A 16,449-nucleotide genomic window follows, 5' to 3' on the forward strand; every position below is an offset into this window, starting at 1 on the left:
TCCCTCATATTTCCTTTTTTGCTTTAACCCTGGCATTGCATTTGCAACCAAGTACATACTCTATGCTACTACTGTATACATGTGTAGAAGGAAGGAAGGAAGGAAGGAAGGAAGGAAGGAAGGAAGGAAGGAAGGAAGGAAGGAAGGACAGACTGACATAGGAGACATGCTTGTTTCAGAACAAGGCTTCCAAGAGGAACTGAATTTGTGTTTGGAACTTTGAGGGAAACAATTCATATCTGACACACTGAGCAGGCGTTATGTGCCTGGCTGAGAGGAGCCTGCCTCCCTAACCTGCTATTAAAGGATTGCCAACAGACGGTTCTGTAGATCTTCTGTTGTCTGTAAACAGTCAACCCAGGTAAGTAAAATCCCTCTGCAGAGTTCTGCTGGCTCAATTCAACACCAAACAAAACTGACAGAACACAGCTATTTCTGTCTGAAGTAGGACTAGTTAATGTCATTAGAAATTAAGATAAAAAGACAAAATCCTGTCTTTATGGACTAATAATTGAAACCTGCCTCACAAGACCACCCATGGTTGCAGAGAAAGTAGTTTTTAAAATTCAAATCTTCTGGAGAGGGTAATTTGAAAGCAGCCATAAATCACACTAATTCAAATGCCACTGCTGGTTTATGGACAGACCAGACCCTGAGCTGCTTGATCTCTACAGGAGAAACCCTGTGACCTTCCTCTGGCTGCAATGTGACATAACCACCATTACTCTGAGCTATTGACTTGATTCTGTATAATTCTGTGACTAGAATCACATACCAGGTCATACTGAAATTTCTTAGATATTATAGAAGATTTTGGAAATTCTCAGACTGTTGTTTAGTTTCAAGATGACTGAATGATAAATTTAAGCTGCATGTACAAAGCTTATGGGGTGTCAAACACCTTTTAAGAAAAATCAGGCAATACCTCCTCAAGTTAAAATGGGACAAATAGACCAATTGAGAATGACGAGTAGCCAACTGCAAAGAGTAATAGCAGTAATAATGAAAATAAGTTGTTTATGTGACTATAGAGTACTTCAGACCTCCTGTTAGAACATCGGAAGCTTTGAGTTACTTTTCTCAGAGAGTGAATGGTACCCACAAGCCCAACCAGATTGCACGCACACAGGAAAAGTGTACATGAGGCAAGGAGCTGGTGTGTGGGTGGAGGCGTGGAAAGGGGAAAGAAGCTAATGTCCTTCCCTCAGGGAATCCGTAGTGTCGTTTAACACCACAGACTAATCAGCTGAAAGAATATGGTGTCACTTTAAAATTACCCAATTTTTTTTTCCAGGAAGTTTAAAGTTCTCTCTCAAAATCCAATAATAGCTTGAAAAACTTTACTGAAGGGAAGGAAGGTCAGAAGGTGGGAAGGAAGAAGAAATTCTTACAGTGACCGGTGTTGGTCACCCTACTGACCTCCACAAAGAATGAATATCAAGCCTCCTCTCCTTTGGTTCTTTTCCTCTTTATGCCATAAAATGAAGGAGGAAAAAGAAGAGATCATAATAAAATCTTGATGCCACAACTTCTCAAATAACTCAGAGCATTCTTCAGTTGCTTCACAGGCCTGAGAAATATAATCAGCTCACTAGGAAGGATTTCAAACCCCCCTCATAAGATCTGAAGGACCAGAAGGGTTAAACTGGAAGGATCAGAACTTATGGAGAGCAAGAGAGGAAAACAAACCCCATCACCAATCATCTTACCGGACATGTCAATACGAATACCAGATAACAATTTTATTCACATATAAAAAAGGGTATTACAAAACTACTTGAATAAGAAAATGAAAATTTATACATTTATAAATTCCGGTATGCAAAATAGTAACAATGAAATCTAAATGGATTCAAGGTGGTGACCTTTAAGCAATGATGGACTTTTTTTCCTTTTCTTTTCAATTTTTTTTTTTTAACTATCATGGACAATAGAGCTCAACTAGGTAATAGCGACATTAACATTTTATCTAAAGTAGAAAAATCTATATTTGAAAAATATATTCCATATACACAAAATGAGAAAGTCCATGACTTTACATGGTCGTTCCCCAAATCCTTGTCTCATTCTTGTTGATGGGTTTCTGCAACATTCGAAGTCACACCAATTCTCATTCCCAGACCCGATGATGATGATTTCCTGGTACCCATACCCTAGCGGTTGAGTTCCTGTGAGCACTGTAGGGTATTTGAACTGTGGGAAAGGCAGATTGGGCTTTCCCTCTCAAGTGTTTACACAGAGCATAGACTCTAACATTATTGTATGTTTCTGCAGCAGGCAGTGGTAAAATGTCTTCATCTTGATAAAACAGCCCAGGATTTTTCAAATGCAGTATCAAATGAAATCGACTTTTAACCCTAAGTATTTCCTTACTGCTCCAAAGTGATGTTTCAGGGTTTGGGGCCACAGTCTCATGCCCATCCATCTAGCTTTCTCCAGCAAGTATTTGTCTTTGAAGTCGAGGAGGGTTTCTACATGTGGAAAATATATTCAGGTCACCAGAAGGAGCACAACCCTGGCTGACTTTGATCATCCCTCTGTCAAAACAAAACGATCAGATTGCAAACAATGGCATACATATGTGAATTACAGTGAAGCCACTCGAGGAAACTCTAGTGTGCGTTTTCATAGACATCTTGTGGTCAAATCCTAAGTATTTCACATGACTTCCTAAAGGCAACTCTCCTAAGAGCTGGCGAGTTAGCAAAGTTTAAAAACCATTGGTTAATGCTAAGAAAGAAAAAGAAAAGAGGGTACTAGACACGCTGGGACTACTCTAATTTCTTATTTTGGTTCAAGGAACTGATGTCCCGAGAAGAACCGAGCCCAGGCAAGCTAATCCACATATATTAGAGCCTAAGACTACGGGGAGAGAAACTGGTCCAGCCACAAGGAAGAGGGCTCATTAGATTTTCTTCATGTCTACAGAGAGAGAAAAGGATGGTCTAATAAGTGAGAAGAGAAAAATGTCCTACGGAAGACAGAGTTTTTGCATGTTCAGTATAATGTTAGGTAAAAGACACTGATTGGGGGTTGGGGGGCGATTGTGAAACTAAGTATTTTAGTGGACTGAAACACAGTCATGTTCGATTTCTGTAAGTGCAAATGTGACCGAGCTAATAGTAATCAGTTAAAAGACAAAGGCCAGAGCTGATCATGTGGGTTCAAGGAGGAAGCAGATAAATCCTGCTCTAGTAATTCCTCTCCAGGGCATAAAGATTAAGAGCAAATGAGCCATTCCCTGCTTCGTGACTGAACTGGGTTCATTTCTGTCTTGGCCGTAGAGAAAATTCTAGTGTGTAAATACCAGAGATGGGGCACCTGACACCACACTTAAACCCAGCATCACTGGCTAATGTAGGAGATTACTGTGCTAACGAAATGTGCACGGTCGGAGGGCTACTTGGTCAGATTCCATGAGGGCAGTGACGAACTATTCATGTATAGACCGCCAACAAATTGTGTTTTTTCTTCTCCTTCTAGTATGTAGTGTAGTCTCCTGAGATGACTCACGTGGTGTTACATTTCAGTTGTAGGGGAACCAGAGACGTGGTAATTTCTAAAGCCCTTAGTATAAGATACGATGCAAACAAGCAAAATCAAAAACAAACTCACAGGTAGAGAGAACAGGTTGGTGGTCGTCAGAGGCAGGAGGTGGTGGGGGGCGGTGGAGGAAAAAAACATTATCTTTATAAATTATCCCTTTCCTATAAGAGAGGAATTCTGGATCTTCCTAGCTCAATCACAGGGACAGAAGTAACAAATGCTTCCATATCAACTGATTTTTCACAGAAATATGTTAATCATTTTATACAAGTCTCTAGGATACATGTGCTAAGTGGTTTTTAATGCAGGGTCGTGGGGGGCTCTTTCCCCACCACTTTCCCTGCTCGACCCCTCTCCCTACTAGCTCCAGCAAGGGTTCACGAGTCAGTGTCTAAGGTTGCAAGTGTTGATTCTGGAAAAGACTTGCTCTCCTCTGATTCCTAGTTAGGCCAGTTAACTTCATCTAACAACCCCCTGATTTAGGCAGGCAGTATGAAGTCAATTCTAATTGCCTAAGCTAATCAGATAATGAAAAAGTGAGCTTCATCAAATACAAACACTCATTTTTGAACCACTCTACATAAAGACTAAGGTAACTAATCTGACACTGACTTTTAGTAGGATAATTGGCTATATGAAATTATTTCTGGATAGAAAGTGTAAAGGAAAACTTATACTTTGGGTCTTCAGTCTGGTAAAACCACATTCGCCATGAAAATAAGCATGAATGCATTTCTGTTTCTTGTTATATGCTCATAATCTCGTAGGCTGCAAACTCGACCCATCAGCCTTTGAAGTTATGCTTGTGGCATAGAAGCTTCTTGTTTAGGAAAGATGCGAAGTATCATGAGTGCCTGGAGTCTTTTCTTGTTATTCCTTGAGGTTTCAGCTTACAGCTGGTCTGGCTCAGAAGCAACTGGTTGAAAGGCTTAAAATGCCATCAGTTTGGTTCAGATTTATTTTTTTTTCCCCCAGAAGCCATGCAGGGTCCAGACTGTGCTCAGTCCATAAACCTAAGTGGAGGGGTGAGTGCCCGCTGGGTTCCAACCATATTCTTCTACTGCAGAAAGAAGCAAGTCCTTTAAGCTTCCTAAAACAGCAACAGAAGGGAAAGCTTGAAAAATAATACCTTACAAATGAAAGCTGCTGAGCTATAAATGTTAAAAATTATTGTAAGTAACTTTTACTAGTAGTACACATGTCTTTAATAACATATGGATAAGCAGCTCATTAATAGTATTTGAACATCCAGGGAGGTATGTACTCTGAGAATAAAATAAAGATTTTATAACAACTCACAGTCACTCAGTATTTGCAAATAACACTGCAGAGATGATAATGTGACCCACAGGAAACAAAATGTATTAACAGTTTTTTTGCTCATTTTCGACCCCATTCAAACATTTAAAGCTAGTTTCGACGTTGCACTCTTTTGAAACATTTGTAGGTTAAGATGTCAGGATCCTTTTATGTCCCTTCTTTGAAAGAACAAAGATGATTAATGAATAGTGACACTCTCATTCTTTTCATTTAAAACTTCTGCTGAACCGCTGGAGAAAGTTTAGAGATAGTTTGGAAATGATTTCTCTTCTAATGATCTCCCTGGAAGGCTCAGACTCTTCCTACGGCAAATATCCCCAGCAAAGTGGTGCCCTTAGATCTGTCCCTTGTCACAGAAGGGCAGCGACCTGAGTTCTGGAGGCATCGGCCAAAGGCATGTTACTGCAAGTGAATAAAACCTTCATTTTAGGCAGTAACCTTTCATTCACTTATTTACCACGAATTTGGCATTGGTAGCATATCAGGTAAATTCACAGGAAAAGATTTTTTCCCTAGGTCAAAGGAGAGAATCTAGAAATAGAAGCTTCCGAAAGAACTCTCGATAATCTGAGATAGTTTCATCAAATATGTTGATCAATTGGTATGACCGTAATACCCACATTAACACTACTGTGGGAGATAAATGGTACTCATTTTGCCAACATGGAAAAAAAATAGAGATTTTCAAAGACTGAGCAACTAGAACCCAGATCATGTCATGTCTTTTCTACCATTCCTTCTATTATTTCATGTTGACATTTCCAGTGATGGCTAAAAACATCACCAAAAAGAACTTCTCCTGTAAGTAAACAGGCTGGCCTCATTCTCCCAAGTATCTTAGCAAATGATGTCCCAAATATATTGTTCTGTTCCTTTCCGGGGAGGTGTGTATAGGGAAAATTTGACTGGAATTGAGTCATTCAGACTGAAGAAAGTTCTCCCACCTATTTGCTTTCTCCTGCACCATAACTGTCATCACCAGATTCTGGGTGGTCTTAAACCACCCACAAGAAAACTGCTGTGTAAAAATACAGTTTTTGGAAACAAACACCTCATGCATTAGCAATATGACCCTGTAAGACAAAAGTGCCGTTGTGCATTTTGCAATATAGATGCATAACGAATCATCACATTGCACATCTTAGCTCACGCAATGGCAAATGCCAATTATATCTCAGTAAAGCTGGATAAAAGGAGGGAATCGAGGTTAACAAACTGAAAATATGAGTGAATGCCTAGGTAAGAATTTCAAGTTCCATTGAAAATAAATAGAAATAAATCACTAAAGGGGGGGCACTATAATGGCTCTAGCTGCCCTTGTGCATTTCTCAAACAGAAATTCTGTGCTTTCCTGAATTATGAATGAGTCCACGGACCAAGCTAACTAACACAAACTCAAGGAACTGAAAGTCCTTTGGTGTATAATACCAAGCTGCTGAAATCAAATTCTTTATGAGAAGTAAGTATGTTCCTACCTTAGAGAATCAGCCTGTTAAGAGGAAGTCTGAATTGCCATTTGGAATCTGATGGATTGAAAAAAAAAATAGAACTATTGAGCTAAATATTTGGCTGACCCTTGACACAAAGAAGGGGGTCAATCTCCCAAAGATGTACAGTTGTGTCTGTCTCCTGTTTGCTTTCAAAGATTAAGGTTCACTCACTAAATATCACATACTCAGTAAACGCAATCAAAGACAAAGTGCTTTTCAGAACCTGGACAAGATTATCTCTTAAAATGGGCTCAAAATGTTATTTGTTATTTTTAATTATAGGGGGAAAACCAAAAAGATTCACTTTTTGAAAATTCCTTTCCTGAATTCAGAACATCTCATTTATATTTACCAAATTGTCTAATAATTATAAGACAACACATCTTAGAAAACTAGTAAACCTTTCACTAATAAATTACATTGTGTAACTTGAATGTAACATTTTCTCATTCATTTTACATATAATTATAACTTTCTTTTCATAATAATCTGAGTTGAAAATATCTTTATGTAGATCATGATTACCTTGACAATTGTCTTTGCAAAGAAGTTAATGCCATTATATAGACCAATCTTCTACACTAAACGATTTTATATTCATATGGCTTCATATGTAGTAAACATTCATATAGTAATAATAATGCTTATTCCCACCCCCACCTCACCAACAATACAAACAGGAAAAGGTAGAGAATGAGTTGGTTCTGATATGACTTGGCATCGAGATGTTTCTCTCTTAGTCGTACAATTTATATCATGGAACTGGTGACGAGCTACACGATTAAGATGAGTGGTAATTCTATTTCCGAGTACTCTCGGAAAACCGCACACAGTCCCTGGAACACAGTTCTAGCTACTCAGACTTGCCCCTAACAACATTTGTGAAGGTAAAAGCAAGTTTACGATCAAAACCAATTGACTCGATACCAAAGAAACTTCAGAATCTTGTAATGAAATTGTGTCTCAGCTTTAAGTTGAAGAGTCTCCCAAGACTTGTATTTTAGAGTACTTGGCAAGGCGTCTGACTGGGAAGTTGGCGTTAGCTGCTGAAAGGGCAGGATCTCTCTGCCTCCTGTTCTCGGCCTCTCACCCGCTCTCAGGGCCTGTGACCCCCTCCTCCGGGCAGCCGCGCATGCTGAGCCGCTATGGCTTGTGGGCCACCGTCCATTCCTGAGACCTACGCAACTAACTCTTGTCTTTTCTATTATAAAGTTATAAAAATTTTGGGATAGCTTGAAAGAACAAGGTCAGTAAAGACTCTTTCTCCACTACAAAGGGATGTATTTTACATTTTATTACTTTTTTTTAAGATTTTATTTATTTATTTATTTGTGAGAGTGAGAGCAAGAGGGAGAACACGAGCGGGGGGAAGGAGCAGAGGGAGAGGGAGAAGCAGACTCCCAGCTGAGCAGGGAGCCTGACTTGACTTGGGGTTTGATTCCAGGACCCTGGGATCATGACCTGAGCCCAAGGCAGATGCTTAACTGAATGAGCCACCCAGGTTCCCTTGTATTTTCCATTTTCAGTGCCTAATTTGTTTGCTTTTCTTCCCTTCATTTCCTTTATTTTGGCAAAAACAAAACTGTCTCCAAAGCCAACAAATGCTTTCTGCATAGAATTCCCTATAAATTCTCTACAGAATTTTTTTGTAGTTCAAAGAAAAAGTATTGCAGATTTAGATCAACATATAACCTACGTGCTATTCTTGAAAGGAACACATCTCCATTCACACTTTGACTTCAGACTGTCTAACATCACGAGACAAGGATACATGACCTCGTGGGAAATGGAGGCACCTCTTGAGGGCAGATGCAGCACGTGCCAGAGCGCGTCCCCAGGACCCGGGGCCCCTGAGCTGGCTGCTCACAAGCAGTGAGAGAAAGGCTGCGTGTGCAGGCAGGACCTTGTGGGGCCTGGGAGCCTCACTCTTGCTGGAATTCGGCCCTTTTATACTAAAGGCTGGTATCATTTTTTTCCCCAAAAGAATGTATTCCAACAGTATATGTACGGATATTAAGGAAATGCTTATAGACATTAAGTCAAATTCAGGGACGGCCACATCCTCGCTGGAAGGGGAAAGCAGGGATGGTGCCCAGCTTTCCTTGATGCTTCTCAAGCCTCTTGCAGTGTGCCTGAAAGCCCCAGCTCCCTGTCGTCACCATCTCCTTGCAAACCTGATTTTAAACACTTTTTTTTAGAAGGTTCTTATGCAGTATTTGGACCTGGATCACAACCAACAATCAACTTCTAAGCAAACTGATCAAAATAGAGCAATCTCGAAAACAACAGGAAAAGAGAGAGAAAAGAGAAGCTTCGGGAGATCTAAATTGCCATTAACTTGATGGTGAATGAAGTGCATTTAAGTATGGGGCAGAAAACATCACAGGGCAGATGAAGGTGAGGAACTGTTTACAAGATGATCCCATGACTGTCTCTGTCAATCAGGAATGGAGCTAGGGGGTGCTGTGCTAAGTACTTGGATTTACAAGGAGTAAAAGAATGCAGCTGCTTATTACGACCCTAGAGTAACTGTTAGTTAAAAAAAAAAAAAAGACTCTTGAAATTAAATTTAAAATATATTCTCCATACATATAAGAATAAGAAGTTATGAAAGATGGAAAAACCTTCTCATCAGGTCCCCCCACATTCTACAGTGAGAGGAGTTCCAATCCCATGGCTCTGCCATGAGTCAGAGCTGTGTGCTTCTTGAGGCCAGTCACTGCCTTACCTGGAGGGACGTCTGCGTGGTCAGGCTGATGATGTCACCGCTCTCCTGACGCAGCTGGCTTCTGGTCAGTGTATCCTGAGTCAGGACTGGCTCTGTCAGTGAGTGGTTACGTTTAGAGGCATCAATAGTCTCTGTAAAGTTTTCAGAATGAATTGGAACAGCTCCACCAACCAAATCCTGACTACTGTTTGACTCCAAGGAGGACGAGCTTTCGTTTTCTGGATTGAGGGAATGAGTGTCTTCTCCAGCAAGTTCGGGATAAGAGTCACAAAGAGAGATGTCGTCGCCACGCATGGGATTTTGCATCAGAGGCCAGGCATCTGAAAACTCACCACAGATGGACCTCGAAAGAGACCCGAAGAACGTGGGCATGGTCTCCGCCACTGGACCTGTGTGTCTGAAACACATTCAAAAGATGTTTAAGTCATCTACGGGGAGGAAAAACACCACTACAAAGCAACACCCAGCTCTGCTTTTAAGTTTTCTAGATGAAACAGCAATTGATTACATTAGAATTCTAGTGCTTCCTTTGTTATAAACTTGCTTCCATACAGTAAATTTAATTATTCCACTTACTTTCAAACTGAATTTGTGTGCCTACTTCTAATCAATATAGTTATATTTAACCCAATGTCTAAAACAGGCAGTTTCCTGGGCCTTAACTGAGTTTCTTGACGGCTATTCTAAAATTCTAAGAGTAAATGACATGTTACAAATTACTTACAGATGACAGAAGTGTCACGAATCATGAATATGAGACAAAAACAAAATTAATGGAGTGTTAAGTATAAAGAATGTCACACTGGATATCAGTAACCCCCGAGAGACTCACTTACCTCTTGCCAAGGATTTGTCCCTCTCTGATGTCTGGAACATCATCAATAATATTTTTTACATGATGTCTCATAGTTTGACACGAGAATTAGTAAATTAGTAGAATGCATATTTTCACAAAGGAATATGACATTACATGGATTAAGAACCCGAGTTACCTCTCCTGAAGAGTGGCCTTGGAATGCACCCTACAGCCCAGAGTCACCCGGTCCACGCTGCAGGCCTCATCACAGCACAGAGACGGAATCAAGTGAACAGGCCCTAGGGAAGCCAGCAGAGGTGTGAAGCACAAGCCTGTCTTCTGGGAACTTTCTCTTTAATACTGGCTCAACACTGCTGGAGAAAATTCAGCTATTCCCCTTTGAGTGACTTTTTGGGGGAAAGGAAATATGAGGTTTAATTCTCTCTCTTTTTTTTTTTTGTTATCTCACAAAAATGATGAAGTGTTTAATGAAATACCTCGAGTAGTCAAACCCCTAGAGCCTGAAAGTGGAATTGTGGGCGCTAGGGGCTAAAGTGGGATGTGGAGGGGGGTCGCTGTTTACTGGGGACAGAGTTTCAGTTCAGGAAGATGAAGGGCTCTGCAGATGGGGGGTGGTGACGGCTGCACACCAGTGTGAAAGGGCTCAGTGCCACTGAACTGCACACTTAAACAATGTTAAAATGACAGACTTTATATTATGTATATTTTACCACAATAAAAATAATAATGAAAGGTAACAGCACAGCCTGTGAGAGAGAATGTGAAATGAGACTCCCCTGCACCGCTGATGAGACGGTAGAAATAGGAGCACGTTTCTGCTGAGTGGGCTAGCGGTATAGAACAACAGAGACACGTTCAAACCCTTCAACCCAACACACACACACACACACACACACACACACACACACACACACAGTTATTACTGTTTTCCTGCTAGGAAGGGAATGTAAGGAATAACTAGAGGTGTGCACGCCTCTTTATAACACAGCTTTATACAACATTTTGTTCACTGAGGCAGCATCGATTTTTGGTTACAAAGATAACACAAGTGTACGGAAGGAAAAAAAATTTTTTTAAAGAGGGATTCAGATAAGAAATTTAAAAATAAATATTACCCAACCCTACAAACTGGAAATGAACACTGTCAACATTTGGTGAACTTTGTACGTACATACATATATAATTCTGATTTTATAGAACCATGCACATAGTAAATAAAGCATACAAATATGGAGACACACATGTAGAGAGAGAAAAGATTTGCAAAAATCATATATTTACATATGCATGTATATGTTTGTGTATCCTAAGTTTGCATGAGAAATGATCTCCTGACTTTTATAAAAAGGAAAAAAGAGAGTGAAATTATTTTCCTTTTTAAAAATGAATGCTAAGCATGGATATGCAATTGCCAACCAGGACGGATGCCTGCACACCTTCGCCTAAAGCTCTCTCTCAGCGCAGGCCCCACCTCGCACTGTGTGAATACACGCTGTCGTAAGCGCGGGGAACTCGCCCAGATCTAGGGGCCATCAGCTCAGCAAGCCCGTGCCATGCTCACTGCGAGACACTTCAAAATTATTTAAAAGCGAAAGGCACTGCCTTTCCTCTTAGAAATGGCTCTTTCTAGAGCTCAAGCAGCCGAAGTGCAAGATGAGCCTGGAACATTTTTTGTGTGCCAGAGATGAAGAGAGTGCGAAGAGAATAATCAGGACATGTCAAAATGACACATGAGCCAGCGCGAAGGGACCCACACTGGCCCAACCTAGGAAAACGTTAGCACCGAGATCAATGATGATGGCAACGAGTAGAAACTGTGGAAGAGGGTCCACGAGTCCATGCTAATTCAAGAAAATAAATAAATGGGGAAGAAGTTCTTTCTTACCATAGCAAGCCAACTAATAAATGTGGAGAAAATGATGGAATTACAAAACTAGCATTTGTAACCATCGTGGTAATGACTAGTTCAGGTAAGGACCATCAGAGGATGCTAAACTCTTGGGTGAAAGTTTGGAGAGTAACAGGATATTTACACAGTCTCAGACAGTCTTCTGCAGGTGTTTATTAATTACAAAGAGAACAACAATCATGTTACATCAGAGAAGCCTGGTAGATGTCACCTTAACAAAGGGATCCAAACTGTGACCTGACCAGGAAAGGGACAGCTGCACACGCTGTGCCTCCTGATGTGGGACCCTGGGAAGGACACGGCATCACCCCAGCAGGATTTCGGAATCTAGTCATACAGAAACATAGGACAAACCGAAACCGAGGGTCATTCTATGAAATTACTGGCCTGTGCTTGTCAGCAATAAGGTTATGAAACACAAAGAAAGATTAAGGACCTGTGTCAGATAAAAATAAGGTAAAGAGATTTGACAACTAAATACAACGTTATCTGGGATTTTCTTTTAAGGACATTTTTGAGACAATTTGGAAAATCTGAATACGCTCTATAGATTATACAATAGCTTTGATTTAATGCCCATTTTCTGATTTTAATAACTGTGCAGTTCTGTAAGAGAATGTTCTTGTTCTTAGGAAGCAAATACCGTAGTATTAAGGGGTAAAGGGATATCATCTCTGCAACTGATTTTTAAGTGGAAATGAAAAAAATGTGTATAAATACATATATCTCTACCATACTTAGAAAAGTGATAAAGCAGATGTGGAAATGAGATAAAATGTTAGCATTTGGGGAATCCGGGGGAAGAAGGTATGAGAATTCTTTGTGCTATTCTGTCAACATTTTGTAAGTGTTAAATGATGTCAAAGTAAAAAGTTCGAAGAACAAAGGCACCGCCATGAGGTAGGCAACCACATAAGTGGTAAGTTATTCGGAACCCGGGCAGTAGCGGGCGGATTCTTTCCAGGCTCGGCGTGCTGTTCTGTTAAGAGGACAGCACCAAGGCCATCTGCCCATTTAATCCTTCTTCTCAGGTAGAATTGAAGAGGAGGCAGAGTTTCCTCAACGGTGTACTTTACCACATTTGAGTTCATGTCTCAGGAAATGATTCCTGCTCCCTCTGACCCTAGTGAACCAGTTCAGTGTCTGGGAACCCCAGCACTGCGGGTGTTTTGAGGATCACCCAGTTATAGTCCCTACTGTCTAGAAGTCTATTCCCTACGTAGGCAAAGGCAAAAATAGATCCACACACACCACAGAAAGTCTGATATTTTGTTCCCGACCCATTCCTAGAACAGGAGACAGTAAGGAGCAGCAGCAAAATCAGTCTGCTGAAAACTTCTTACTCCACGTACGAAATGTCAGATCAGAACACGGAATCCTGTAATTTCCTGGTGGGAGAGACTGGACGGTTCCATGAGTGTCAGTCAATCTAAGTGGGAAACACTCAACTTGAAGAGTCTCTCTAAAGAGACAAAATGGTGCCGTCAGCATTGCTTCGAAGGTGCTCTGAGGCTGTGAAGCCAGGCAGACAGGGGCAGACATCTAGGAAGGGCGCTGCCATCAGATTCTGCTTTGCAGAGGAGGCGAGGGGTCTTCACAGAGGGAGGTGAGAAGGAAGTGTAAGTGTGGGAGCCTTGTGTGAATATAAATAAGTGGTGGAGAAAGTATTATCTTTGCCCCTTTTCTGCCCTGGTGAGGAACCAGTTTCCATTTGCATGACTTCCCTACACTTCCTTTTCTGTCACTACTCCCAGAGGCAATTGAGGTTGGTGGAAAGCCCTGCCATAGCTCTCCCTCTCTGCTCTTAAGAAATCCAAAAAGACATTAAGAAGACCTATCAAAGCTCAGCTTGAATCCTGACAGGATTCAACACAGAATACACGCTCTTACTCTACAAAAGGATGATATTATTTTCAGTCAATGGATCCAAAACAATAAAGGCAAACTTGCTTTTAAAATTTGCCAAACAATTCTAGAATTTTAATGAGATGCTTCTTTTCTTTTTAATACTTAAGAGGCTCAAATCACCTAAACCATCAGGGGACAGACAATCATTTAACGAGATTAGCTTTAACTAGAAAACCAAGCAGAGCAACCGAGCTGTGGGGCGAACAGGGACAATTCTTTGCCATGTCTGTGTCCCTCGGGTTCCCCTGATGGCCCCCTGGCCGGCTGCACTTACCACAGGTCCGGGCCGAGTCCCGGTGGCACTGACAACATGCTCTGGGAGCAGATTCGTGGAGCCGAGGTCTGTCAAAACATGACAGTTCAGAACCGTTGTACTGAATGTCTTGTGCTCTCAGAGACCCTACAGGGGGCAAGAATTCTGTCAGTGAAGACCATTGCCTCTATAAAGGAGCCCTTGACCGCCACGATGCAGACAGGTACCCTTCTAGCTCTTAACACTTCTGAAGAAAAAGATGGCTATCATTCACATTTAAAAATATGTCTCCTTATGTGGAGGCATAACTAGGAACGAATTTGTCAAAGCTCAAATTATAGAGTACTTCCGTTGCCAGCACTTGGAAGGATTTTCATTTTGCCTAGTGGCACGGGACACTGCTGCCTTTTCGACGTCCTTATAATGTGGTGCCTCTGGGGGACCAGGTGAATGTGAGCTGTGTTTCCATGTGCGCTCTGTCCGTTTAATAGCTCCTGACTGTCGTCTCGGTCAAGGCCTCGTGGAACCTCTGGTGACAATGATGATAAACACGCTTCGCCCAAATGCTAAGGAACAGAAAGAGCTCCATACTCACAGCTGGGTTTCTTCTCCATAAACTGCCTCTTACAGTAGATGACACAGAGGATGAGCAAGGCCAGCAGGACGGCGGCGAGGGCGCTGCAGATAACGGCCGCCAGGGCTGTGTCCCGCGGGCTGGAGGCCGTGGACGGAATCTTCACGAGGTTGACCTTGCTGGTACCTGGAAACCACAGGAATGGAGTCAGCAGGCTCTCAACAACCCAGACACTCAGACTCTTACCCCCAACTTGGTGGCCAACTTTAATAGTGGCCTTCATGCGATGTAAGTAAGACCCCAGGAAACAAGAGGAGGTATTTGGAAAAGGCTCAGTGCTCCCTCCTCTTAGAAGATTTCTTTAATACCACACTTTCACCTTGCACCCAAAACGTGTGGATGTGTCACTCCTCCTTTCCCACAGCACTGTGAACACACCACCCTCAACACACTGTGTTGCCAGAATGTGCTTTTAGGCCCGCTAGACCAGAGCTGTTGGTGAGCTGGACTTCCTCATCATTCTCTGTCTCCCCGTGTTTGACACAGCATTTGGCACATAGTAGGTATGGAATATTTGCTATTTAATTGGACTTAGACTACCTACATTTTCCAACACACTGAATTAAGGGATGCTTTTGGGGGCAACTTTAGGGAAAAATAAGGAGTGGGATCATTCACAACCTAATAGTAAGTCCCAATTTCTGAGACAGTAAACATTTTTTAGGCCTGGCTATTGAATGACTGAACAACACCTAAGTTTTAGAGAAAAAAAATGAATACTGTTTCTATACGATGGCCTGGCAGCCCACTAACATGTTCAAGTGTCAAGAAAGAGATTCTATTTTAGAGGGAGGTATTGCATCATGGTTAAGGACTTAGATTCTGGAATCTCACTGCTTGGATTAACCTCTGGATGTGTAACCCTGAGCCAATCACTTAATCTCTTGGAGTATCAACCGTACCTTGGTTCTATGGAGGTATTAATAGGACCTGTCTCTCCCGGTTGTTGCAAGAAGGAAATGAATTATCCGGTAAAGCAGGTAGAACGGCCCCTTACTGCTCTAGAATCATTAGCTATTGGTGCTCTTACTATTCATGATGATGATAATTAACACTTAACTTCTTTAGGATACTGGGAGGTATGAACTCATTTAGATCAGAAATCTATATTCAGTCCAGTCACTTCAGAACCTACTAACTAACCTGAGAAGAACCCTAAACAGGGGCAGTTACTCTCTCTCCTCCTTTGGGTACCTGCCCCCTGAGGTGAGGTGGGCCCTCATTCTCCTCCCCTTCGGATGCTCTCAGCTCCTTAGTGCCACTCAGTGGGAGCTCCCCCTAGGCTGAGGGTTAGTCCAGACCACTGCGGCCTGAGAGAAGTGTAACCTCATGCACCCCTCATGCAATTTAAGTTGTCTAGAAGCCATGTTAAAAAAAGAAAAAACAAAGAGGTAAAATTAATCTATTTTACCTAGCCCAAGAGATCTTAAAATATGTATTCATGTATCCAATATAAAAATTATTAATGACATATTTTATATTCTCTATTTTGTATAAAAATTTCAAAGTCCAATGTGATTTCACATTGACAACATCATCTCCTTTTGGACTAAGCACATTTCAGGGGCTCATTAGCCACGTGTGGCTAATGGCTTTTGTACCGACATAACAACTCCAGACATTAAAGGTTTGTATCTATATTTGTGCAGTGTGGCACCTGAAGGCAAGCTAATGCATCAGCTGGGACCTTTCTTCTTCTTCTTCTTTTTTTAAAAAGATTTTATTTACTTATTTGTCAGAGAGAGAGAGAACAAGAGAGCACAAGCAGGGGGAGCGGCAGGCAGAGGGAGAAGCAGGCTCCCCGCTGAGCAAGGAGCCCGACATGGGGCTCGACCCCAGGACCC

The 16,449-nt window shown here is 41.6% G+C and overlaps 1 protein-coding gene across 3 annotated transcripts in view; it reads right to left on the reverse strand.

The window, feature by feature from the left end:
* Positions 1-4,497: 4,497 nt before the first annotated feature.
* The window catches only part of TNFRSF19 (TNF receptor superfamily member 19), an 86,100-nt gene continuing 74,148 nt past the window's right edge, over positions 4,498-16,449 (reverse strand). For 2 of the 3 annotated variants that reach the window (XM_045797095.2, XM_045797094.2), the window contains exons 6-11: positions 14,567-14,731; positions 13,993-14,118; positions 10,077-10,179; positions 9,085-9,481; positions 6,342-6,389; positions 4,502-4,636 (exon numbers count right to left, since the gene is read on the reverse strand). In XM_045797095.2, the coding sequence (XP_045653051.2) occupies positions 6,351-6,389; positions 9,085-9,481; positions 10,077-10,179; positions 13,993-14,118; positions 14,567-14,731 (830 nt within the window). In that variant the 3' untranslated portion in view covers positions 4,502-4,636; positions 6,342-6,350. Of the gene's footprint in view, positions 4,637-6,341; positions 6,390-9,084; positions 9,482-10,076; positions 10,180-13,992; positions 14,119-14,566; positions 14,732-16,449 lie in introns of all 3 variants that reach the window. The other variant, XM_045797096.2, reaches the window with a different exon arrangement.

This window comes from Ursus americanus, chromosome 10 (genome assembly GCF_024610735.1).
Source record: "Ursus americanus isolate L20-20 chromosome 10, mUrsAme1.1.p, whole genome shotgun sequence".
NCBI classification, from domain to species: domain Eukaryota; kingdom Metazoa; phylum Chordata; class Mammalia; order Carnivora; family Ursidae; genus Ursus; species Ursus americanus.